The sequence below is a fragment of the Malus sylvestris genome, chromosome 3, assembly GCF_916048215.2.
Source record: "Malus sylvestris chromosome 3, drMalSylv7.2, whole genome shotgun sequence".
In the NCBI taxonomy this organism is placed as follows: Eukaryota; Viridiplantae; Streptophyta; class Magnoliopsida; order Rosales; family Rosaceae; genus Malus; species Malus sylvestris.
The window spans coordinates 32,181,299-32,207,051 of record NC_062262.1 but is presented as its reverse complement, the minus strand read 5'-3'; the positions used below and the strand labels follow the sequence as shown (position 1 = coordinate 32,207,051).

General features: G+C 37.8%; 3 protein-coding genes and 3 long non-coding RNA genes across 9 annotated transcripts in view; 3 read left to right on the top strand and 3 right to left on the bottom strand.

The window, feature by feature from the left end:
- The first annotated feature begins 1,514 nt into the window (after nucleotides 1-1,514).
- On the top strand, nucleotides 1,515-2,912 carry LOC126617178 (uncharacterized). Its single transcript, XM_050285217.1, has one exon. The coding sequence runs from the start codon at nucleotides 1,515-1,517 to the stop codon at nucleotides 2,910-2,912; it is 1,398 nt and encodes a 465-aa protein (XP_050141174.1).
- Nucleotides 2,913-2,993: 81 nt separating this feature from the next.
- On the top strand, nucleotides 2,994-4,307 carry LOC126616584 (uncharacterized). Its single transcript, XM_050284658.1, has 2 exons — nucleotides 2,994-3,057; nucleotides 3,155-4,307. Exon 2 carries the CDS (start codon nucleotides 3,307-3,309, stop codon nucleotides 3,931-3,933), a length of 627 nt encoding a protein of 208 aa, XP_050140615.1. The 5' UTR covers nucleotides 2,994-3,057; nucleotides 3,155-3,306; the 3' UTR covers nucleotides 3,934-4,307.
- A 2,346-nt stretch (nucleotides 4,308-6,653) lies between these two features.
- LOC126616586 (uncharacterized) lies at nucleotides 6,654-9,284 on the top strand. Of its 4 annotated transcripts, none has more exons than XR_007621201.1 (7): nucleotides 6,654-7,141; nucleotides 7,591-7,663; nucleotides 7,780-7,915; nucleotides 8,214-8,299; nucleotides 8,740-8,856; nucleotides 8,945-9,018; nucleotides 9,099-9,284. It is a non-coding gene; the product is annotated as an uncharacterized LOC126616586 (long non-coding RNA). The 4 variants fall into 4 exon arrangements; XR_007621200.1 differs by having other exon boundaries at nucleotides 6,657-7,141; nucleotides 8,757-8,856; XR_007621198.1 differs by having other exon boundaries at nucleotides 6,659-7,141; nucleotides 8,772-8,856.
- A 4,636-nt stretch (nucleotides 9,285-13,920) lies between these two features.
- Nucleotides 13,921-17,203, bottom strand: LOC126616587 (uncharacterized). The gene is made up of 4 exons (XR_007621202.1): nucleotides 17,082-17,203; nucleotides 16,545-16,820; nucleotides 15,192-15,350; nucleotides 13,921-15,086 (listed from the first exon to the last, which is right to left on the bottom strand). It is a non-coding gene; the product is annotated as an uncharacterized LOC126616587 (long non-coding RNA).
- Nucleotides 17,204-17,468: 265 nt separating this feature from the next.
- Nucleotides 17,469-19,441, bottom strand: LOC126616588 (uncharacterized). Its single transcript, XR_007621203.1, has 4 exons — nucleotides 18,551-19,441; nucleotides 18,319-18,407; nucleotides 17,881-17,929; nucleotides 17,469-17,702 (listed from the first exon to the last, which is right to left on the bottom strand). It is a non-coding gene; the product is annotated as an uncharacterized LOC126616588 (long non-coding RNA).
- Nucleotides 19,442-21,287: 1,846 nt separating this feature from the next.
- Nucleotides 21,288-25,753, bottom strand: part of LOC126615555 (probable LRR receptor-like serine/threonine-protein kinase At1g53440) — a 13,913-nt gene continuing 9,447 nt past the window's right edge. The window contains exons 9-17 of the mRNA XM_050283392.1: nucleotides 24,628-24,986; nucleotides 24,125-24,323; nucleotides 23,854-24,033; nucleotides 23,373-23,491; nucleotides 23,050-23,260; nucleotides 22,702-22,942; nucleotides 22,442-22,592; nucleotides 21,865-22,295; nucleotides 21,288-21,764 (exon numbers count right to left, since the gene is read on the bottom strand). Of these exons, the coding sequence (XP_050139349.1) occupies nucleotides 21,903-22,295; nucleotides 22,442-22,592; nucleotides 22,702-22,942; nucleotides 23,050-23,260; nucleotides 23,373-23,491; nucleotides 23,854-24,033; nucleotides 24,125-24,323; nucleotides 24,628-24,986 (1,853 nt within the window). The 3' untranslated portion in view covers nucleotides 21,288-21,764; nucleotides 21,865-21,902. The remainder of the gene's footprint in view (nucleotides 21,765-21,864; nucleotides 22,296-22,441; nucleotides 22,593-22,701; nucleotides 22,943-23,049; nucleotides 23,261-23,372; nucleotides 23,492-23,853; nucleotides 24,034-24,124; nucleotides 24,324-24,627; nucleotides 24,987-25,753) is intronic.

The window sequence follows — 25,753 nt, the reverse complement described above, 5'->3', positions numbered from 1 at the left end:
CATACCACTATAGTGTGGTCTTGAAGCAACCATTTCCAACCTGGAGGTCAGGGGTTCAAACCTTGACGCCAACATGTTTTTGAGTATTTATATATGATTTTTTTTTTCGGTTCGGTTCGGTTTTCGGATCTCAAAAATTGAAACTGAACTGGCCAAATTTGGTTCGGTTCGGTTTGGCAATTTTGGTTCGTTTTTTCTGCTTCGGTTCAGTTCGGTTGGCGATTTTTTGAGCCCACCCGTACCGATGGTTGAGTTTTCAGTTTTGGCAAAAAATCGAATCAAACAAACCCGAACCCACCCCTACCAAATGAGGAACAGGTTGCTGCGGCGAAGATGATAATAGCCATTCACAAGCTAGGTGGTATGTAGATTTAATGGAGAATCTCCCATTAATATCGAAGTGTTATGAAAGACAATCCTCAGTGTTAGGTATGCTCAGAGGAATGAATTGAATGAGATCCACCTCATTGATCGAGAAAGTGGCAGAAAGTAACTCGGAATTCCAATTCCTCGTAGACTGGTCAATCAGGCCAACCGCCAATGACATAGGGCTCCTTATGGGCTTAGAAGAGAACCGCCGGAATCAATGGCGAAGCTACAGAGGGACTGGGAAGGGCACCCCTCTCCGGAAATTAAGCCCAAGAGTGTGGTTCCGCCCCTCTGGTCTCGTCAGAATGCATCTGCACTGCAGATCGGTTTCTAGGCTTGAGTTTCTGCTGCTGCTGTGCAGCAGCTTATGTTAATTTTTTTTTTTCAAATCTCTTAAATGAATCGGTTCGTTTCATTTTGTATTAAAAAAAAACAAAACCTCCTTAATCAAACGACGCCGTTTCGTTTAATTGATTAAAAAATAAATCAAAAAGTTAAAAGGGGACCACTGTCCCGTGCCTTCCATTATCAAATGAGTCCTCACCTTTTGAAAGCCAATTCCTTTTTTAAAACCAATCAGAAGGCCCGTGTGTGCACCCCCAAATCCCAGTAACAGTTTTCAGCGCCCTCCTCCCTCCGTTCCGTTCCGTTGTCTCATATTTTTCCTTCAAGCCAAGCCACCTGCCACTGCCAGCCTCTAGCAGCCAATTGTTGGTTGGTTTTCCACTTCTCTCTCAATCTTAGGTAAATTTTTTAACTTTCTAATTTGTGTTATCCCTAACCCTAATTGATTAATTAATATGAAATTTTAGTTAATTAATATAGAATCATAGAGTAATACACTAATTAATTTTTTATTTTTGATTTTTACATATAAATATGAATCCTATGAATGATTATTGATCAATGAAAATTATGAAATTATTGTCTAGAGTAAAAATTGAATTCTTGATTATTGATTAATTGATTATTGATATTAATTTATGAATTGAATTTTTGTGTATTAAATAATTTATATGAATATTGGTATTGATTAATTGAATTGTTGGTTTAATTAGTTAGTACTCATATTGACTATAATATAGTTTACTCTAAGATTAAGAGTCTAAAACTTTTTTCTTTTCTTTTCTATATACAATTACATAATGGAACGATATTATAAGAAACAGTGCTTAAATCCTCCTTCAAATATTCTGGCTAGTCCTTCGAATATTCCGAGTAGTCCTCCTTCGAATATTCCAAATATTCCTTCTTCTAGTATTCCGGATAGTTCCCAACAAAATGAGGTCACTGAGTTAGATGAAATACTGGCTAACCTTCCTGCAGACCTTGGACATAGACGTCGAATGCTTGATTATCCACCTAATTATTGTGAAGCAATTCGTCGACACTATCTCCAAAATAATCCTTGTCAGCCTAAAGACCACATCATGCCCAGAAAAGTTAGCAACAATCGATGTTTTGTCACTCCTTGGTTTGATAATTTTAAGTGGTTGGAGTATAGTATAGTAAAAGATGCCGCATTTTGCCGTTATTGCTATCTATTCAAGTGTGATTTTAATAAAGAGGGAAATGTCGGAAGTGATGTCTTCATTGAGATTGGGTTTACAAATTGGAGGAAAGGACTCGAAAATTTTCGAGATCATGAGGGAGGTGTTGGAAGTCTTCATAATAAAGCTTTACAACAAGCTAGAGATTTGATGACGCAAAAGCAACATATTGAAACATTTGTGATTAAGCAAATCGATGAAGCTCGCATTAATTATCACACTTTATTGTGTGGCGCACTTGATTGCACAAGATGGTTGTTGCAACAAGGTTTGCCTTTTCGTGGCCATGACGAATCGTTCAAATCAAGCAATAGGGGTAATTATTTGGAGATTATGCAATTTCTTGCCGATTATAATGATAAAGTTAGGAAGGTTGTGTTTGAGAATGCTCCCAAGAATCTCAAGTATACTTCTTCCGATATTCAAAAAGATCTTGTCCGTGCTTGTGCCATTGAAACTATTGGTGCAATTACTAAAGATATGGAAGGTACATTTTTTTCTCTTTTGGTTGATGGATCACGTGATTCTTCAACTAAAGAGCAAATGGCGGTGGTATTGCGTTATGTGAACAAGGAAGGAGAAGTAATTGCAATGTTTTTGGGTGTGCAACATGTCTCCTCTACAACTAGTAGCTCACTTGAAGAGGCCATTGAGAGATTATTTGCTTCAACAAATTTGAGTATGTCCAAGTTACGGGGACAAGGCTATGATGGAGCTAGTAATATGAAAGGAGAACTAAATGGCCTTAAAGCAAAGATTTTGAACAAGTATCCTCAAGCATTTTATGTTCATTATTTTGCACACCAACTTCAACTAGCTCTTATAGCCGTTGCAAAGGGAATTGAGGGTGTCGCCATTTTCTTCAACAATGCTAGTATTTTGGTCAATACTATTGGATCATCGTGTAAGCGTCGTGACGCATTTAGAGAGAAACAACTAGAACAAATTAAGAAAGCTCTTGATATTGGTGATCTTCAAAGGGTAGAGGGTTAAATCAAGAGATTAGTCTCATGCGTCCTTGTGATACACGTGGAACTCACATTATGGTACTATAGTTAGTATTATTATCATGTTTGAAGCTGTGGTGGAGGTGCTTGAATGGATTAAGGATGATACCAACCAAGACAATTTTGGTGAAGTAAGTAAGTTATTCCATGACATACAAACTTTTGATTTTGTGTTTCACCCTTTTTTTATGAGACTCATATTGGGAATTACAAATGAGTTATCACAAGCATTACAAAAGAAAGATCAAGATATTGTGAATGCGATGGCGTTAGTGGAAGTATGCAAGCAAAGACTACAATCCTTGAAAGATGATGACTTTGGGGACTTGCTTGATGATGTACAAAAGTTTTGTCAATAGCATGATATTGTCGTTCCTAACATGAAGGATTTGCGTTTTGTACCCGGAAAATCAAGGCGTAAAGCTCCAAGACTCACAAACTTTCATTACTATCGTGTGGACCTCTATTTTCAAGTCCTTGATACGCAATTAAAGGAATTGAATGATCACTTCAATGAGGTAAACACCGAATTGCTTCTTTGTATGGCATGTTTGAGTCCGGTGAATAATTTGGCATCTTTTGACAAAGCAAAACTTGTTCGTCTAGCCCAACTTTATCCTCAAGATTTTGATTGTATGGACCTCATGAATCTTCCAATTCAACTTGACAATTACATTCACGATATGAAGATGCATAGTGAGTTTTCATCATTGAGAGGAATTGGTGATCTTGCAAAGGAGTTGGAGAAGACCGGGAGGTATGCAAGCTATATGTTAGTGTATAAGTTTCTTACATTGACTTTGGTATTACCAGTTGCAACCGCTTTGGTAGAGAGAGATTTTTCTGCTATGAAAATTGTGAAAACACCATTGCGTAACAAAATGGGAGATCAATGGTTGAGTGATAGCATGCTTGTTTACATTGAGAGAGATGTATTTGTTTTTATTGATAATGAGTCTATTATGCGGCGTTTTCATGATATGAAACCTCGTTGGCAACAATTGTAATTTGTTTGTATTGATAAATTATGGAAGATATTACTATATAAAGGATTTGGTTGTTGCTAATCTTTTGAACCTTGCACTCTTTTAACTTCGCCCCTTCCCCCGTCAATTCCTAGCTTCGCCACTAGCCGGAATGAGAGAAAGAGAGGAAAATAAGGATCATTCTAAATGCGCAACTTGGTTCCGGAGCCTACTAACCATTGTGCCCCTCGGTTGCTGCGCCAAATGAAAGAACAATTTGGTTTAAGCTCCACATTCAGAATATAGAATATGTGGGGTAGTATTTTGCCTTTAGGATTTTCGCCAACAAAAAGTTTGGATCAGTGATTAGGCGCAAAACTTGCTTTGCTGGGAGTGCCAAAATGAACGCATAAAAGTTGCGAAACGAGATTTATCAATGCTCCAAACATTTCGGCTAAAACACACCCCACTTTTCAAAAGGTTGACTTTCTGTCCCGAGTCCCGCTCATAAGCTGATAAGATATTAGAAATTTGGTAGCACTCCGCATTAGAAGCCTCGCAAAAATGAAGCTATCATCTGCAAATAGAAGGTGGTTCACCTTTGAAGCCCCACTACCGATTGAAATTCCACGGATAAGACCCGCCTATTCCCTAGAAGCAATAGTGGTCGGGAGGCCTTCAATGCTTAATAGGAATAAATAAGGTGACAGTGGGTCACCATGTCGAAGTTCCCAAAAGGTTAAGATATAACCTTTGGGAGAACATGTTGGAAAATATTAGTATTTATTTTTATTTTAGTATTTAGGTTTTGCTTGTTAGTTAGTATATGAGTCTAGCCCATCCGAATTAGGGTTTCTAGGTTATAGTTTAGCATGAATTAATAAGTTATTCACAATGTAGCTTGTTAGGGTTTTTGTAACCGTTTCGGCATTCTCTTTGGTTTAATAATATTTCTATTAGTTTATAGTTTTGTTTGTTCCGCACTCTGATATTCAACTGAACCATTGACCAAAAAAGAAAAGGATACCGTGGAAACCAAAGTCATCACCAGATTGATCCAAACGATAGGGAAGCCCAATTTAGTCCGTACCCCTCTTAAGCACGGCCAATTTAGTCCGTACCCCTCTTAAGCACGGCCATTCGATACGATCATAAACTGTACTTATATTTGAGCGAAAGCAATATGTTTGTAATCCTGTATTGCTATATATATGTGCACCATGCTATTAGCCAACCACTAAATGCCGAAAGCTTGATATTTTTTTTTTTAACAAATAATATTATCTACACTAAAAATGGTGGGTTTGACCTCACAATTTGGGTTAGCAATAAAGTGGTTCAAATTCATCTTTGGCGAGATTCGAACCTAAGACCTCTCACTTACAAGTGAAAAGGAATATCACTAGACCGTAGCACTAAGTAGCACCGAAAGCCTAGATTAGTTTACCCCATATTTTATGTGCACCAAAAAAGAAAAGATAAAGAATGATTCGAGCTCTCCTCCAACAGAAGGCTAATATTTCTTATTATTGTTTGTATAGTTGTTTTTCTTCCAACTAGCCATTGCAGCAGGCTGCAGTCTTATTCCAATGGATGCTATTCTGATCGAACAAATATGCAACCAAACACCATATCCCGATGTTTGCGTCTCTAACTTCAATCAGACCCTCGAGTCGCAAAAGCAGATGTCAAGGGCTTGGGCCTCATAATGGTTGATGCAGTTGATGCTAAGGCAAGCGAAACTGGTACCAAAATCGGGGACCTGCTCGATCAAGACTAGAGTGCATAATTATCTACTCCGATATTTTCCACATTTATTTTGAAATCCCGTTCCTGGATTTCACTGTTATAAAATACGTATTGATATTATTGAGATTTTATATTATTTTTGAGGAATTTATAGCAATTTATTTAAATTTAGATTTTAATTAAACTAGTTACGAAGAGTGAAGTTTGGAAATTGGTTATTTAAAATCCATAGACAGGGCGACACTAAATATTTTTAGATAAGTCCGATCTCACGAGCAAGTGGGGTGAAAACCGCCCGTGACACGAGATTTTAACGAAGGAGAAATTTATATACAAATTTACAAGTACTTTTGTAAATTTAGTTTAGCCCAAGATATTTTGGATGTTTGGCCACGCCCTTTCTTTTTCCTACGTTTCTCTCGAAGGAGGGGGAGAGAACTTTGGAGAACTCTTTCTTCCCTCTCTATCTCATTTTTGGTTGGGGGTTGCTTAGGGAAAGAAGTCGTGACTTTCCACCACCTCTCCCAAATTCATCTCACCGTCGATCACTATCACATCATGCTTTCCTCCATCTTCCAACCGCATCTCCCTATGGTATAGATCGACTCTACACCCCAGCTTAAATCTAGTTGTATAAGTGGAGACGCAAGACAACTAGAACTGAAGGAGGGAGAGAGGGTGACAGAGAAGACAAGGATGAGAAAAGGAAGAAGGTGGGTCTGAATCATGAAATAAACATGGTTTTGTATGTTGTTATCCAATGGGTGGAAAGCCTTGGTAATTATTCTCTGATTCTCTTAATTCCTTATATGGTCATTTATTTGGATGCTACTATGGGAAATTAGTCTTCTATGCAGTTGATGTATGTGCCAATACCTAAACCCTAGTTGATATAATACCTGAAAGTGATATTTTGTATTAGGGGTGGGCAAACGGGCCATGGGCCCGCGGGTAGGGGCGGGTAGGGGCGGGTATTGGCGGGTACGGGGCGGGTCCTGTTTTTTAATAGGGGAAACGGGGCGGGGCGGGCCGGTGCAATGGCATTTTAGGGTCGGGCCGGTTCCAAATGTATAGAAAAACGGGGCCCCGGACCGGCCCGTTTGTAATTGAAATGGACAGCCCAGATTGAAAATAAACATACCTTCCTATCATGACCGTTGATTTTTACCCTAGTATCTCTAAATCTGATTGAGTCTCTCTCTTGACCCGAGTCCTCGACCTCTCCGTCTCTGACCTCGTCCCCTCTCCTCGCCCCTCCATTCCATAGTTCCACGGTCCACCACCCACCTCCTTGCCCACCTCCGACATCACCGCCGTCGTGAGTCTGAGCCCTGACGACCGAGCTGATCTTCTTCTCGATTATTCTCCTCGACGACATCTCACCCTAGACCTAGAGAACCCAGGAACCCGCACCACCCATCTTCTCGATTCTCTTTCTCTCCTTCCCGACGACATCACCGCCCTTGCGATCACTAACACTCCACCGCCATTGCCAGTTCAGGTGAATTCTTTAACTTCTTTTTTTTTTAAATTTTTTTATAGGTTCTTTAACCTCTGATGTTTGTAACTTTTTAGTTGAACTTTGATCTATTGGGATGTATCATGTATGTAATCTATGCTCAATCTATTGGGATGTTCATGTTTGTTCTTGCTGATTTGGTGGATTTTCTGAATTTTTAGCTTGTTTATTAGGTGTTTTCAAAGTATATAAACTTATTCTTATTTTTATGATAATCCTAACTCCTAACCCTCGTTCATTTTGACCTTCTTTTCCTTGTGGACTAATTGTAGAAGTTGAACTGTTCTTCTTTATTTAATCTGTTATTCAAGAGATCATGTAAATTGTGCATAATGTTTTTCTTGGCTGCCTGTACAAATAAGCGTACACATTCTTCATATTCATTTACTTTTGTGTACACTGTTTGGATGACATATCTATGCTTGTACCAGGATCTCAAGCGACACAAGGAATACCGGGATCTCAAGGGACACAAGGAGTTGATTCATTGTCAGTTAGAACCAGGTACTTCTCTTTCAATTGTTTCTTTTCTTTATTTACACAGGATTTAGTTAGTCACTGTATTTATATATGGCTCATTATATTTATTTTTCTTATTATTCTCCCCGTTTGGTATGCAGGGCTGTGGCTCAATTTTTGAAAAGGGAATGTTCTATCTCCTCAACTTCAGAAGACGTCACTGGAGATCTCAGCTTGGACAAAATTTTAGAAGGAAAAACTAGAAAGCTATGTGCCCGAATGTTCTACGAAACATTGGTAATCTTTTGAACCATATCAGTTGGGTTCTCTTGTTTGAATGCAAGTTTTTTTTGGAAGTCCTCCAAGAGTCCAAGTATTTGATGTGGCATGGATCTTATGGTACATCACAGATTTTAAGAGCAACTTATTTCTATGTTAAATTGGTTTGTTATCTGTTTTCTTATAATCTGTGAACAAGTAAAAAATATGCTCCTTTTTTTTCCCGGGTCAAGGAAACTTATACTGCCTGTAGAAGTACTAATTGAGCACGTATTGGTATATAACTACTAATATGATTGTTCATTGTCACTTTCAGGTTCTTGATGGTCTTCTATCTGACTATGAAGCAGCAAGTCATGGTCCAGCAAAATGGCAGAAACTGACCATGTTCTTACAGAAAAGGTTTGCCAATTGTCTTTATTTCCTTCTTTTTAATTAATGTATGAGTGCATATTAACGGATTGGACAAAATCCAAATTCACAGTTTTGAAGGGCCAATACTTGACCTCGTGTGTATGTTCTGTGTGTGTGTATGTTCTGTGTGTGTGTATGTTCTGTGTGTGTGTGTATGTTCTCTGTGCGTGTGTGTGTGTGTATGTGTGTATGTTGTGTGTGTATGTGTGTATGTGTGTATATGTGTTCTGTGTGTGTATGTGTGTATGTTCTGTGTGTGTGTATGTTCTCTGTGTGTGTGTATGTTCTCTGTGCGTGTGTGTGTGTATGTGTGTATGTGTGTATGTTCTGTGTGTGTGTGTATGTTCTCTCTGTGTGTGTATGTGTGTTTTGTTTTACTTATATGTGCAGTTTTTATATATGTGCAGTTTTGATTTATACATGTGCAGTTTTGATTTATGTGCAGTTTGGTTTTATGTAGATCGAGCATACATTCTTTGAGGAGCAAGACTGAGCTAACTATTCTGGGATTAGTTGGTTGATTTCTCAATTCCTTAAACGAGAAGGTAATTTCAAATTCATGTCCTCAAGTTCCTTGTTATACTTATATGTGCAGTTTTTATATATGTGCAGTTTTGATTTATACATGTGCAGTTTTGATTTATACATGTGTTCCTGAAATTGAAGCTCCTCAAACAACTCGAACGAACAAAGGAAAATGAATTGCGGTAATATTTTAAACTCAAATGAATAAACTTTAAATTTCAATGAGGATAATATGATGTTTATATTCTATTTTTGCTTACAGATTCAATGAGGAATTGAGGATTGTTGTTGGAATTTGGGCGTTGGATGATGTGGTTTTAATTTGAAATTTATTGCGGATGTCATGTTTATGTTGTTTTGGATTATTTGATTTTTGGAATTTGGATGTCTTGGACTTTCGGATATTGTGTATGTGGATTTCATTTTTAGATGTTGGAGGACGATGTAATGTTGTTATTTTGGATGTATTGTTAAAATTTAATTTATGAACTTGGATATTAGACTTTGTATTTAGATTAGATGTGAATAATGGTGAATTTGTGCAAAATCTGCATAAATGCAGTGTCATTGTGATTGTGCAGTTGCAAATTGCAAACTGTGCAGCTTTCAAACTGTGCAGTGCAGTAAAAAAAAAAAAAAAAAAAAAAAAGGGTACCCGTGGACCCGGCCCGAACCGGCCCGTTTTAACCGGGCCGGGTAATGTCCGGTTCCTATACAAGAAAATCCAATCCCCGCCCCGTCCCGGCCCGTTTCGGGTAATGTCAGGTTCCTACAAACTTAGGTTCGGCCCGGCCCGTGCCCAGCCCTATTTTGTATGACATCAATTATTGGGTGGAGTCAATTACCTGTCATATATTAGCCTTGTTTTTCAAAACTAGTATTATGCAATTGCTTGTTTTTATTTGTCATCTATACAAAACTTGAATGGACTGCTTCGGTATAAAAGTTGAAATCTGACACGCCCCGACCTCGATATTCTCCGAATATCAAGATAGGCACGTGCTGGCCGACACCTGAGGTGACGAAAGCCATTTATTGAAATATAAGAGAAATGATTAGGAGAAACACGCACGATTAAACATCTAAATCCAAAGGGAGTTACAAACAAAGTTTAGGGAAATATCTAGAGTGCGCAAAACACGTTCGCAGTCAAGATCACAAAAGGAAAGATCATTACAAATATTACACAAGTGGAAGATAGACTGCTACTGGTAGGGGAATGCCTCGTATGATGCCTCGTAGTCCTCGTTCCTAAGACCTGAATGGGGGCGCAAAACAAGGGTGAGTGAACCAAATTTATATATATACATAGTACGAAAACAGTTATGAACATACTAACCCCCATAGTTTAATAATGAAAACTACTAAATAATAAGTGATAGGTTTTTCAAAACCTCTAGCATGCCATAAAAACAATTCATATATCTCTCTGCAAATCAATCTCAGAAAATCATATCAGAAATCGTATCAGAAAGCATAACACAAGTTGTGCTGCTAGTGAGTGCACTGAATAATAATACTCCCGGCCCAATGCCTGCACCTCAGTCTCTGTGCCCGTAGCCAGAGATATCTCCCTCCACGCCCAATGCCTGTCTCCGTGTCCCTCAGCCTTTCGCTAGGGATTATTTCTCCCAGCCTCAATGCCAACACCAGATCCTCGCCCCAGGCGGCATAGTGTTCACTAGGTACGCACAAAACATAATTCATCTCTAAAATACAACTTCGTAGCATAAATTCATCGATCCTCTATACTACGAAGAGGTGTTCGAAAGTCAATTGAAACACATTCTTAGCATCCTATCGTCATCGATCAGATAGTCTACCAGAATGAGGGTTCTATAGAAAATACAATATAATGAAAATAGTTCAAAATATATATATTATCAATCATAATTAAATCATCATGCTTCCTGTAAAGTATTCCTCAAATCAATCAATCTGCAAGGAATGCTATTAAATTATGCAATTCTATCAATAAAACATGCAATTTTTTAAGGTGATCCACTCACAGTACTCAACCGCCAAAAGCTGGGCCACTAGCGAAGATGGAAACGTCACAATAATTGCCCCTAAGTACAAGAACGTACAGTTAATCAAACTATCCAACAATAGAATTTCAAGTAATGGAAATGGATCTTGGGTTTGGATAGGTTAGGATCAAGAGGTGGTTTGGGCTTGAGCCCAACCCATACTCACCCACACTCACACACATGCAAAGCATGCACTGCACACACACACACTTGCATATATATATATAAACACACACAGCATGCATTAGCATGCGCTGCACCCACACATGCATATATATATATATATATATATATATATATATATATATATATATATAAACACATACACACGCAGCATGCATAAGCATGCGCTGCACACACACATGCATATATATATATATATAAACACACACACATTCATATACTTACACACCAGCACACACACACACACTCCCACGCGTGCACACATACATTCACACCAACACACACACTTGCATATATATATATATATATACACACATATAGAAACACACACACATGCACAGTCTGCATATGCATGCACTGCACACACACATGCACACGGTACACACACACACACACCTGCACCGTACAACACACACCCATAATCACATACACACACGCACAGTATACACGGCATGCACAGCATGCTCACACACACACACGGACACACATACACACCTGCACACACACACACCTACGAACTCGTCGGAGATCGTCGTCGGAACTAGATTATTAGCATAGGGAAAAACTGAGATCGAAACCCTTGAGTTTTGTCATAAAACCAACATGCATAACCCAGAAATTTGAAGAAGGAACACAATCCTCACCTGGGTTCGAGTTTTAGAGCTTTGAAGCTCTCGGCTTCAATGGCAGAAAAACCCACGGTGCTCTGATGGCGCATGCAAGGGTATCGTTGAGTTCGTTAAGTCTCAAGGATTCTAAATATATGGTTTTGGGGTTTGATTTGTGAAGGAAGTGAGGTGAAAGTTAGAGAGAAGCTCTCGGAGCTTAGAGAGTGTGAGAGTTTTTGAGAGTTAGAGAGAGAGAGAAGAAACAGAAAAAGAGAGAGGTTCTGAGATGTGTTTCGGGAAGAGAGGGGAGAAGGGAGAGATCTGAGAGCTGCCACATGGCAGTTTAAGAACAATAGCATTTCCAGATCAAGGGTTAGGATTGAAAGAGAATAAGGGACTAAATTGATAGATAACAAATATGTTCTAGGGGAAAAATAGAAATAGGATGAAAATATGGGGGTGGGGTTTAACAAAATGACTATTGGTTCAAATTATTTGATACCCATTTATAGTTCCTTTTGGATCAAAGTGATAATCTGTTCATGACATACACTTGATTAAATGGTTTGAGAAAGATGTAGCAGAGGTAGTTTCCTCCGAGATTGAGAGGATCGGCTTTAGGGTATGGCACTGTGCTAAAGTATAATTAACCAAAAGCATTCCATTAGAAGTACAGATGGTCTCTCTCTCTATATATATAAATATATATAACATATGAAATGAAATCTTCGGATATGATTGCACAAGGTAGTCAATGCTCTTTCTAATGTTTCCTTTTCCATTACATTTGTACCATTATTTATTAAGTTATCCAGCATCTTGGGTTAGTCATTTAGTTTTCAAGATGGATGTTTAAAAAGCAGCTATGTGGTGGCACATTCGGTGAAGTGTACAAAAAGATGAGTGCTTCATAGATCCATGCTAAATTATGATTAAGTATGGATTAATTTGATTTTAGTTTTTGAATTTATGTTGTTGGTTGTTTGGTGATTTGCTGTAGTTTAGAGGGAAATGTAACACGTGATGATGGTGGGTTTGTTGGCTTAGTGAACTATGAATGGCTTGATTCCTATTAAGGGCACATAGGCAGTCTAACGAGGAGGTTAGATGTAGCCATAAAGTATACAAAAATTTCTATGTGATTTGAATCTTGAATTAGGCTTTGTACATATCCCGGAGGCGGGATATGTCAGAGATACGAGTATTTGTTATCGTCACGTATCGATCCTGAACATATGTTGGGATCTGGGCGTGACATTTATATTCCACAAACTGTTGAAGCTTTCCCTAAAGGTGACTAAAAGTCAGCAGAGTTGGGCATGACCAATGTCATCACAAACGCAGATTCATATGAAAGCCAGCGGCAGTCCTTTCAAAGATAAAAGCAAAGTTGTCCATGATCCAGCTTATGTGGCTGCAGCAATTCCAAGGTATTACACTCTTGATGTTTTCTTATGTTGTTATAATAAAGTGTGAATTTGATATAATAATCATAAATGCATATCTTGTTACCTCATTCCAATTTGATCGATAATGGTGTCAATATTTAAACAATTCATCATTTCAATAATTGAAATTTAAAATCACCCTACAATTCATAAACTGTAAACATAGACTAATGTATATTGTAGCTTTAAAGTAAAATCTAGATATAACTAGTAGTTTTAGTCTGTGTGTTGCTGCAAGAATGTCTAATAGATTATACAAAAATAGACAAAAATAGAATTTCTTTTTTTTTTTAATATGCACTTAACATTCACACGCCATGCACAAAATATGACAAAAATAGGATTTTCCTAAAACGTTAAAAGACCAAATTCCTCTCCCTTATAAATGGGTTATTTCGTCCAACCCAATCACCATTTTCATTTTCTCCGAAAATCTCTCTCGCAAACCCCCAACTCGAAGAACTCTAGCCCCCAAACAGCGCGACAACTTTCCTCTCCAATTTCTAACTGAAGCCAACTTTCCAATCCTTTCTATAAGTTTTGCGGCCAAGGCGAGTTTGTTATCTATTTTTTCAAACAGTTGCAATGGAAAAAAAAAAAAGATGTTTTGAATTGAATTTTCATTATTTGAAGATGCATAGTGAGTTTTCATCATTGAGAGGAATTTGTGATCTTGCAAAGGAGTTGGTGAAGACCGGAAGGTGTGCAAGCTACATATTAGTGTATAAGCTTCTTACGTTGGCTTTGGTGTTACCGGTTGCAACCGCTTCTGTGAAGAGAGCTTTTTCTACTATAAAGAATGTGAAAAAACCATTGCGTAACAAAATGGGAGATCAATGGTTGAGTGATAGCATGCTTGTTTACATAGAGAGAGATGTATTTGCTTTTATTGATAATGAGCCTATTATGCGACGTTTTCATGATATGAAACCTCGTCGGCAATAATTGTAATTTGTTTATATTGATAAATTATGGAAGATATTACTCTATAAAATGATTTGGTTGTTGCTATTCTTTTGAACCTTGCACTCTTTTAACTTCGCCCCTCCCCCCGTCAATTCCTGGCTTCGCCACTGGAAGTAGTATCTTCTGCTGCCTTATCTAACCCCCAAGTAGAAACGGTAGGCTTTCCAGTTGGAGTTTTCCTCCAAGATGGTGTATCATTTTCACTTGCCTTATCTGTTCCCCTAGCAGAATCGGTATTTTCTCTAGTTTTTGGCATCTTCTCTAGCAAACTTGTCCTTCGTGCAGGAGTGCTATCTTCTGCTGCCTTATCTTTCCCCGAAGTGGATCCGGTAGTTTCTTTAGCTAAAGTTTTCCCCCAAGATGATGTATAATTTCACTCTCCTTGTCCCTCGAGTAGATGTGGCATCTTCTCTGGCAGTGTTAATCCCCCATGTAGGAGTGGTATCTTCTGATGCCTTGCCTATCCCCCATGTAGATGCAGCAGGTTCTGTAGCTGGAGTGTTATACCACGATGATGTGTCATTTTCACTTGCCTCATGTGCCTCCCCTCTCGGCCCATCCGCAGAAGCGGTATACTCGAGTTTCAAGCAGATGTGGCATCTTCTCTAGCAATATTTGTTCCCCATGCAGGAAAAGTATATCTTCTGCTGCCTTATCTATCCCCCAAGTACATGCGGCAGCTTCTCTAGCTGGATTTCCCCCCAAGATGATGTGCCATCTTCTCTTGTAGTATTTGTCCCCCACACAGAAGAATCCTTTTCCCAACTTGATTTTCCAGAAAGAACTTGATTTGTCCTCAAATTCAATTATATCTTCAAAGACAGGCCTATCTAAACCAGAGTCAGAGTTCTGGCGACAAGCATGATTATGCTATTTCATCTTGCTAATTCATCTACCACCATAAGATCATCAACTTCTTCCACCAGTGCTCCCGTAGTTGCTTCTTCTCCATTTGTTGTGCTCACCATATGCAGAAAGTTGAGAACATCGAGCCCAACCTCTTGATTCAATCCTCCTGAAAAAAAAAATATTTAAATTAAATGGCACGGAATTCCAGCAGCAGATTAAACTACTCCATACAACCGAGAAAAGCCACAAGTATGTTAAAAATCAAATTTACCTCTCGTGTGTCCCACAGGATATCAAACCTGGATCCACTACCAACAGCAACATGTTTACCTCATGAACAGCATGCCCACTACCAACAGCAACATTTTACCTCATGAACAGGATGCAACTATGCTTGACAAAGAATCCATGTCCACGTGGCACTTTTCAGCTGCTCTCTTAAAGCACCGTACATGCCATTCACAGAATTAGGCAAACGAATTCAATTACTCACAAAAAGTGTTGCTTCTGTAAATGCTACTTAAATATTCAATGCTCCTTCAGAACACCTTTTGCCACTGCGTAATCAATCCAAAAATGTATTCTTAATAGTAGGATAAGTATCTCATATCACCCAGAGTTGGTATAATATGATCCAATTTTTCTTGAAAATTAAAAAAGTTAAATTACATAAGATGCACAAAAAAGAAGGTGGCATGCTGGAGGAACCACAAACACAGCACGCAATTACAGAATAATTCAAAATTCAAAAGGAGGTTCACACTTAATGAAGATCATTCAAATGAAGGGCTGATCCATAATTAGGGGTTAAATAATATAGTATAGAAGATAAATCGTTGTATAATAAAGTATACACACGAATATACACACTTACTGATGTGATCAAGCATGCCCCACTAGAAAATAAATAAATAAATAAATACGGAAGCAAAGAATTAATTGTAATGAAGAACAACAGAAGTCTAGCAAGTCAAACACTCCAAAGGGAGAGAAGCTTATTACTCACAGAAGCTACTGGACAATAAAGGTGATAATTTCCTAGCAATGCAGCTGCAAAATATGATCCACCAAACACTATATTATCCCGATACGAACTTGTTAACGAACAATAAAAAGGGCGAGTTGGTATCAAACAGCATATTTTGACACAAGGAACTATTTAATTGGTATTGTATGAGTTAAATTTCAGATTTTTTTCCTGTGTACTTCTTGATTGGTATTGGTCCTATTGGATGAATATTTCATTCTTTCTAGAATCAGGAGTTTTTTCCTATATTTTCTTACACATGGATGCAGTGCAATTTTCACTTGACAGAAGATGTATTGACTATTGAGTAATGAACTTGGCTTGGAGACAACTAAGTCCATGTCTAAAATTATGAGTTTCAAGCTGTACCAAAACATAAAATGACTAACAAAGTTTTGAGTTGGTGTCAATGCATAAAGCTTGGAATAAATTATTTAGATTATCTTGCCTAATGCTAAATGACACCAATAAAACAAGATACACAGCACGACTACAACCTATAATATAAACAATAACCACAAAAGCTAGCATGGCTTCTGAATCCTGATACGGATGATTCACACTACAAAGAAGGAAAACTGTGAACCTCTGATTTACCTGAACTGCTTGACGAAAAGCACAAGACACTCCCAATAGTTCTTGAATCTGTTTGTTGGCATACGGGATTGAACGCCAAGTGCCAATTAGGTGAAGCACAGGGAGGCAAGAATCGAGAATAATTCTCCATGCATCACCGCTTTGCTTGACAGCAGAATTCTCCAGAACAACATCCAAGGCCTATTCACCCTTTTGAGCTTTATTTGGGCTTCTAATCCAAGTAGTTGTATCTGGAGAAATCCAAAATTATACTTGCTAAGGAAATCCGATGGTCACCTGTCCATTTTTGAGACATTAAGACTTTACCAGTAGAAGAGTTAGAAGAGTTATAAAAATAGTTTCCAGCAGTTAACAACATGTCCGCCATCTAGTAAAAAAACAAATAGAAGCAGAACACACAAGTTGCACATAATCACTGACATTTCTGTTTCAGATGTGAGTTGGCAAAACAAATCAAAAGACCAATATTCACTGGAAAACAAGGAATCAAATAATAAATTAGTATTTCACTCTTTAGAAGATCACTCTAAAAGCTACCTTTTATTATTGTTTCTAAAAGCACAGGGCAAATCAAGTCAGCATAGTATTGCGAAGTGGTGTCCAACTCTTCAGTAGCTTGAAGGAAGAACATCAAGCGCGGGGATTCAGATCTTTTGTCTGCACAGGAATGATGAAAAGAGCAATGCTCAGTGCAAACAATGAAGCATTTATCAATAAGAAGTTTTACTGCAGAGACACAAGTAAACTTATTAGGAATGACAAACATTGTATATGATTATGACATTAGCAACGGCCACATGCAAATGATTCTTGAAATACGAATCTTCTTTTGACATGAAAATTTCAGTATCTCACGGGCTCTTAGATACACACACACACACACACAGAGACACACGTTTTATTGAAACAAGAATGATATGCCCATATTACTATGGTGGACTTTGTGCTGGTGGGGTTTCTCTTATCAAGCTATTGTGTTTTCAACTCCCTTTCCTTTCAGAACTTTTTCCTTCCTTTATCTTAGTGAAGCATAAGGATGCAAGTTTCTAGTTATTACCTCACTCAGAACAAGGACCCCTCTCTTTGCATCCTGGCATGCCACATACTCATAACTGACAAGATTCATTCCGTCCCTCAGGGATGTGACAAGTGCTACATCTGGACAAATTGAAAACAGAAAAAAAAAAAAAAAAACAGACAGGAGGAGATATAACTAGCTGAAAATTTATTCATACATTTTCTTAAATACTAGGTGAAAGGTTATGTCGAAAACTTATTTGCTCGAAAAAAAATTATGCTTCAAAGGGAACCAGAACCATAGTATGTAGAATAGTACCAGTTACAGCATATAGTGCACACAATGCATGAAGGTCTAGTGAACGATCCTGTAGACAATGAAAGGTTGTTTAGGAAGTATTACATCCAAATCAAATGTAATAGGTTTTGAAACTTGAAATAGATGAAAACCAACTACCGCTACTGATCATAATGGCCATTAAACTACTACACTCTTTCGAATAGTGCTAAGCAGGAGAGATAAAATTCCATGACAGAGGAACTATAACCAACTATTGAACCTTGTGCCATGAGTCTAGCATTTCAAATTCAAATTATGCCTGTGAATGTACTATCATCATACGGAAAGTTAATAAAGATGGACCAATGGCGTCATACATAAGCAGCACATCAACATCCTTCGTATTAAATTACACTAAGTACCAACTATGGCCTTTCAATATCATGGAATAGTTACTTAGAAAAATCAAGGGTATACCAGGTGACGCATTGGGAAAGCGGTCAAAGTTCCAAATCTGCCATTAATTCTCCCAACAATTTCATGAACCTGGCTTGTAAGTTTTTGCTCTGCGGAATGCAAGATATGTAGTTTATACCTCATAATCAAGATAAAACAAAGAAATGAAATGAATAAATAGATCCTAGCCTATCCTACACGCAACTAAGAGTACAAAAACCACTTGACAAAGCATCTTAAGGAGGGGGCATACACTCTGGAACATCTGTTCTTGTTGGCACCATTATCTTTTCAAATGATTCCTCACCATATCAAATCACACAATGCAGTTACCCTCGTTGTCACTGGATTGAAGCCAACGCGGAGCACCATTGAAGAAAGCTTATTTATATCTTACCAGTAATACCAACTGCAGGTCTAAAGTCCGCGGGAATAACAACAGCACTGATACTCTTCCAATAGCCACCGGCTAATGATCAAACCTCAATACCTCTCCCCTGAGTTATAATGTAGAATATCGCTTTGTGAAAAAAAAATATGCTAAGTTCAGCATACATGGTTTATAACAGCAAGACAGTTGAAGTTATTAGCCATCAATAGATAAATATTGAGGAATTCATATTGAAAGAATAATCTAAAATATATTGATTAAGAATTTGAGATGAAGGTTTTGTGCATAACTATAAATATATAGATTAGTGATTGAGCAATCCACATTTCGTTAATTTAACGAAATCTTACAAAGAAAGAGTTGCCTGCGCGAAAATCAAAGATACACCTTTCCATGACGAAAGAGGTCCCTCTAATTTATGTACAGATGTGGGAATCTAGTTGACATCCTAAACTTTACAATTAAGCTTGACAAGGAACTAAAGGCGTTAACAAGTCTCATGTGATGTATTGACATGGAGATATAGATAAGGTTCACAGTAGGTGTGTCCGCATCATTTTAACAGCACTGGATAGGCCAAGAGTTGCTCCATCAACCTTGCATCACAAGTTACACCACAAGTCCGTACTTTGCCACGTTGGGTTAGCGGAATAGATATGGAATAAAGCAGGAAATGTAGCAGAAACATACCTTTGGAAAATTAACTCTAATCAACAAGAATTGGTCTGGCTGAAAGGGATTGGTCTAGCAGAATGACTTGACAATGAGTTGCATCTGATAGAAAAGAGAAATAAGTAATTATTGCAATAAGATCACTGCTAAGTATAGGTCATAACGAAAGACAAAACATTAAACTCAAAATGTAATTCACATGCCTTCTAATTCCACCCGCAACCAATCTTGTATGCATACCAAAGCCTCTCAAATGTCAGGATTCAGTGAGCTTCGACATTCATCAAGCACTCTTACCACCAGCATGGAATGCTGATTCTGGCACAACATTTGACATAGGAGTTCCCAGAACGTCACGTGCCACATGGACAAAATAGGGTATCTTGGCGTGTGGACCTTCCACCAATTTAATTTCTTAAAATCACAACTGCGCAGAAAGACTGGTTCCTCTAGATACTTGTCCAAGTCTGATATCATGTTTTGGCTCTAAGAGGTCTAGTAGAAAAATTTATCAAATCCCTTCAATCGATCCCTACTATCAGTGCTAGTACTGGGTAAGCTGCTACCAGGCAAAGCTGGACCTTGAGCTACCATTGTTGAGCAAATTGAATAAGCATCAAAACGTTCTTTGAGGCCATCGGAAACTTCCTTAATCCTATCCAGAGCAGTACTACCGTATATTTGAGAGTAGTAATACTCCACCACCTACAATTTGAATTAGGGGTCCAAGATTGCTGCTACTGCCAAAGCCAAACTGCACTTGCTGGAGTACTTATTAAACTTAGCTTTCATCTTTAGTGCCATAGAACTAAGAAATTTGCCTAGGCTCTTGCACCATTCAATTAATTGGAAGTGGACATGACAAATCTAAGGAAAATATATGCTTGCAGTTGGACATTTATTGCCAGAAAAAACATTAGTGATTTCTCAGATAAACTGTAACAAACCTCGTACATTCCCATTCTGTGTCGGTTAAAGCTGATGTGTATGAAGGGTCATGCTCTTGCAGGAGAGAAAATTCACCCCTGTACTCTAAGGCTGTTTCAAGCATTAGACACTTTGAATTCCATCTAACTGGGAAATCAAGAACTAATCTCCTCTGACTCTCTCGTAAGTCAATCATTCATTCAATACAATATACAGAGCAAATGAAGACGTCAAAATACACAGAAAATATTACATCACTTTCTCTCTCTAAAATTCCTTTTCCCTTTTCCTTTTTTCTTCACTTCTCAACTATTACAATGTAGTTAAGACATAAGTATAAAAAATTTCAAATTGGAGTACTCAAGTTAGATAGGTAAAAGAGGTTTAGTTGCTCAAATTCCAAAGAGGTTTAGTATCTACCAATGTAATGAATGAGCTTTCAAGATCAGGTAATGTGACTGCAAACTACTAAATTAATTGAAAAACAGGAATCTGCAGAAAGCAAAAAAATAACCTTTACTGACGGAAAATTACCCAGAAACAGACGCTTTAGAGGTCACAAATTGTTTGAAAATCGTCACAAAAAATGCTTTAATGACCAAATATCTGGAAAGTTTCTGCAGCTTTTCTATGGTTATTTTTCACTTTTTGAGCTTCTAAACCCCTCAATTCTCAATCTAGGTCAATTCCATCCCCCAAACCTATTTAAAAACATTATATTCAACAATTTAAACATGTTCGCATCATCAAATTGTCTGGAAAAAAATCCAAAATTAGTCTAGGCAGTTAGATTGATTGACTGAAATATGAACTTAGCATGCATTTTTATTCTTTCTTTGGCCAACAATAAACCACCCCAAACACATATGCAATGACTAAATAAGCACCTGGAAATTTCCTGTAGGATTGCTCCAGGTAGTAGTTAGATAAATGTGTAATAATCAGGAGTTCATATTGTAAGAATCGAAACACTAAATTGATTGAGAACTTGGGATGAAGGTTTTGTACACACATAAAAATGTATAGATTATTGATTGAGCATCCAACATTTTGTCAAATTCAGCTTCTATTCAATCTAAACCATGAAGAACCACATCTTACAAGGGAAGAATAGAATGCTCAAAAATCAAAGATACACCTTTCAATGACAAAAGAGGTCCCTCTAATTTACGTACAGGCATGGGAACTAGTTGATATCCTAAATTAACAACTAAGCTTGACAAGGAACTACAAGTAATTAATGAGTCTTATGTGATGTATTGACATGGAGATATAGATAAGGTTCACTGCCCTGGCCAGCTTTAGGTGTGTCGACATCATTTAGACAGCACAGGATAGGCCAAAAGCTGATCCATCAACCTTGCAGCAAATGTAGCAGATTCATACCAATAGAAATTTAACTCTACTCAACAAGAATTGGTCTGGCTGAAGGAATTGGTGTAGAAGAATGGCTTGACAATGAATTGGCATCTGAATCCTGATAGAAAAGAGAAATGAGTAAATATTGCAATAAGATCACTGCTAAGTATGTGTTATAACGAAAGACAAACGTAAAACTCAAGCTGTAATTCACGTGCCTTTTAATTCCACCTGTAATTCACGTGCCTTTTAATCCCTAAAAACTGTGCCATTTTCTCCCTTTTCTATCGTCTTGGCGACCTGAACGAGGATTGTATGGATGGATATCATCAAGAGCTGCGAATGAATCATTCGATGGCCCTTCAACTGACCCGGCACCCCCTCTCAAACAAAACTGGAAAAGTTTCTTCAACGTTGGGTCCATGTTATCACTTGTCGAGGGATTGGGGTCCAAGACAAACTCTTCAACAGCAGCCTTACCTTCGAGCATATTCACAACTGCAGACATAGTGGGCCTAAGCTTCGAAGTGGAATTACAACAGTGGAGAGCTACATTGATTGTAGCCAACATCTCTTCATTGTTGAATTCGGAGCTCAACTTTGGATCCACTAAGTTCATCAAATTCCCTTCCGATTTGAGAACATGCGCCTAGAAACATGAAAAGAACAAAAGCAAAATAACTTATGTATCTTAAAAAATAACGTAAACTTTCAACAAAGAAGATATAAAAAAAGCCTTCTATAGTAGTAAACAACTTCAACAAAATCAAAATTAAAGGTCAATTAGAAAGTTACCCAATCAAGAATATAAAATCCTTCTGCATTTGTCTGTTGAGTTGAGTTCTTCTTCCCACTGATAATCTCCAGTACAACAATTCCAAAGCTGTAGACATCTGCTTTGTCTGTGAGATGACCCCGAAGTGCATATTCTGGTGCCATGTATCCACTGCAAAATCATGAAATCATGACATCAATTCAATGGTTAAAGACATATGCCGTAATATAACTATATTGGAAGGAGAAATATAAGAAGAGAAGTTAAAAAAGGGACTCACAAAGTTCCAGCAACACGGGTGCTTATATGTGTTTTATCATCCTCTTCAGCAAGTTTGGCCAACCCAAAGTCTGATATCTTCGGGTTAAGATGTCTATCAAGTAACACGTTTGTGGCCTTGATATCTCTATGGATAACCTTCAAGCTTGATTCCTCGTGAAGGTAAGCCAAACCTTTTGCTATGCCAACACATATATTATGCCTCGTTGGCCAATCCAACTTCAAATGACTTTCTTCTGCCCCTTCAATTTGTCAAGTTAATCAAAATTAGTTATCATTTTGTGCATACAATCTTTAATACCATGTGCATGGACCAGAGGAAATGTAGGCGTAAAAAAGTGATACTTACCAAACAAAGCATGGGAAACGCTATTGTTTTCCATGTACTCGTAGACAAGGTATAGTTGATTTCCATTAATACAACATCCGTATAGGTTTACAAGGTGAGGATGTTGCAAAGCAGAAATCATGCCTATTTCATTCACAAATTCCCGATTTCCTTGCTTTGACTTGGAAGAAAGCTGCTTAACAGCAATCAGGGTTCCATCTACAAGAATGCCCTGTATTTAACTAAGATAATTAATACAAATCTCTTCACGCGAGAAATTAATCATAATTAGGATGGCAATTATGAATCAAATTAGAAAATAAATTATTTGTTTCAAAGATTACCTTATAAACAGTACCAAAACCACCTTCACCAATCTTATTGGCTTGGTCAAAGTTGGTTGTGGCATCTTTGAGTTGCGTGAAAGTAAACTTGTGAGTTTGTAGTTCCACACCTTTCAAATCTGCGTGAAAAGTAAAACTCATAAGAAATTGTTGTGTCTAAGACAAATTTAAGAACAATTTCATTGTTTGATCTTAAATCCCACTATTGTTTGAAGGCCTAGACCTTAACAATCCCACTATTGTTTGAAGGCCTAGACCTTAACAACTACTTGGAACTATAGGCATGCATACTTTGCATCGTGAGTTTAAAAAATATAATGTACTCTAAGAGCATCAAGCTGTCGAAAAGTTCAATATCTAGACAATTATTATCTCGGAGTGTGCACTTAAATATACATGAGAAGTCACAAAATAGGATAAATGTTTTTAGAAATGGAACAATGAAAACCAAAAGGTAATATAGCGGAGAAACAGAAAATACCATCCTCCAATGTTTTTTGTCGTCGTAGGAGGCCTTTCTTCCAAAGAATAACGAGCACTAGTAATACGATGGCGATGAAAACGACTGCTATTGCGCATCCAATTCCTACCATTGTGCCTATAGGCACATGACTCCTAACACGCTCTACGTAGCTTAAATTTTTTTTTGGAGGTTCAAAGTCTGCCAAAATAAAGCATAATTTTATTAGAATAAATGGAAATCTAATAGATGAGAGTACTTGTAAATATTCTACAACATACGTAAAACTTACTTGGCGTCACACTAATGGCTGATATAAGAGGCCCGTAGACACCTCTATAAGGAATGGCAGTCGTCCCTTTTCCTGCCCAATATAGGTGGATCTCCAGTGTGCTACCAATAACGGTGACATTGTCAAACTCTCTGACAATGCCCTTACCAACACCTCTTGCTTCTTCCATAATGTTGAAGTCTTTCAAAACCAAGTTCCCCTGCACATGATCACAATTTCAATATGTCATTAATATACTTCTGCATTTCTTTTAGAACTTCGTATAAAATAACACCCACATAAAGCAGCTAAACGGCATATGACCTTCCAAACAAGTGTCGTGGTCTAGTAAATGCCAAAAGAAATATCATGAACAGTTTTAAGAGCATAAAGTGTGATCTATAATGGAATGCGCCAAGCAAACTAAATGTTGCCCATTGAACTTTCTGTAGTGTTTGAAAAAAAATAGTTAAATAAACTAGCAAAGAATCACAAATAATAAATGAAAGTTTATTTGTACTCACTTGAATTGAGATGTCAAATAAGCGTTTTCCGAGACTGCTAAATGTTTGGTCATCCGTGAACATGATCTCAGAAAAGTAGAGCCGCACTTTGTAGTTGCCTTTGAGCATGCAAAGGCCATAGTACTTAAGTGAAAGAGGGGCAATGCGCGCTGTTTGATATAAATCCGGCCCGGTAATGCTCAAAGATGTTGCAATGTAATTTGCACCAGGGTTGCTCATGTCCACGCCGGTACTGCTGTAGCCCCACTCTTGAGCCGACGAAACAAAGTCTGATGGTCCAAAAGAGCTCAAGTCCTCTTCATATGTATGACCATCAAACTTCGTCTTCCTCCCTCCACAATTGATAAATATAGAATGGTCTGCATTTGCAACAAGAATAGTATTAGAATTTTATACTTCACAATTCATATGTATGACACCTATAACAACCATAAAATCATAAGTTGTTGCACGTTAGTTAGACCCCATTGTGGGAACCTTGACTCAGATTTCCCAAAAACTATGCCAAGAAAAGCAATAAAATAAAGAATAGAAAATTTACTAATTAATTACAATTGATTAAAGCGGGAGCCTTGTGCACTGGGTACGAATTACAATTGATTAATTAATTAAAAATGACGGGAAGCAGTCGGTTGAAGCATGTAGAAAGTGGAGCGGTTCCTCCCCTACTTTCCTCCAACGTGCAAAAAGGAGTTAGAAGGAAAACTACCCACTTTCTCCATACTTATCCACCCACAACCTCCACAAAATCCAGTCTATAAAAACTGCAAAAGAAACAGGATAAAGAGGAGGAGAAAAAAGAGGGCATAGAGAGAACAAACGGGAACAAGAGCAAAATACTGCAAAGGGACACAGAAAACGGGAGACAGAAAAAGAGGACAACGGAGAGACGGCAGAACACAGCATAGAAGACAGATGACAGAGGAGAAAAGAAAAACAAAACAAAGAAAGAGCAGAGAAACACAGCAAAAGCAAGAGAGAAACAAACGAAAGAAAAGCACAGAAACAACTACACGGCAAAGGAAGCAACAAGCATTCAAAGCACTCAAAGGTATAACCCGATGGAGACATTTGCAGCATCATCGTCAACATCAAACGGAAGCCCAAACGGATGCTGCAGCCATCG

What these genes read in the sequence shown, in the direction of transcription:
- LOC126617178 (XM_050285217.1), top strand. Translation starts at nt 1,515, where the DNA reads ATGGAACGATATTATAAGAAACAGTGCTTAAATCCTCCTTCAAATATT.
- LOC126616584 (XM_050284658.1), top strand. Translation starts at nt 3,307, where the DNA reads ATGAAGGATTTGCGTTTTGTACCCGGAAAATCAAGGCGTAAAGCTCCA.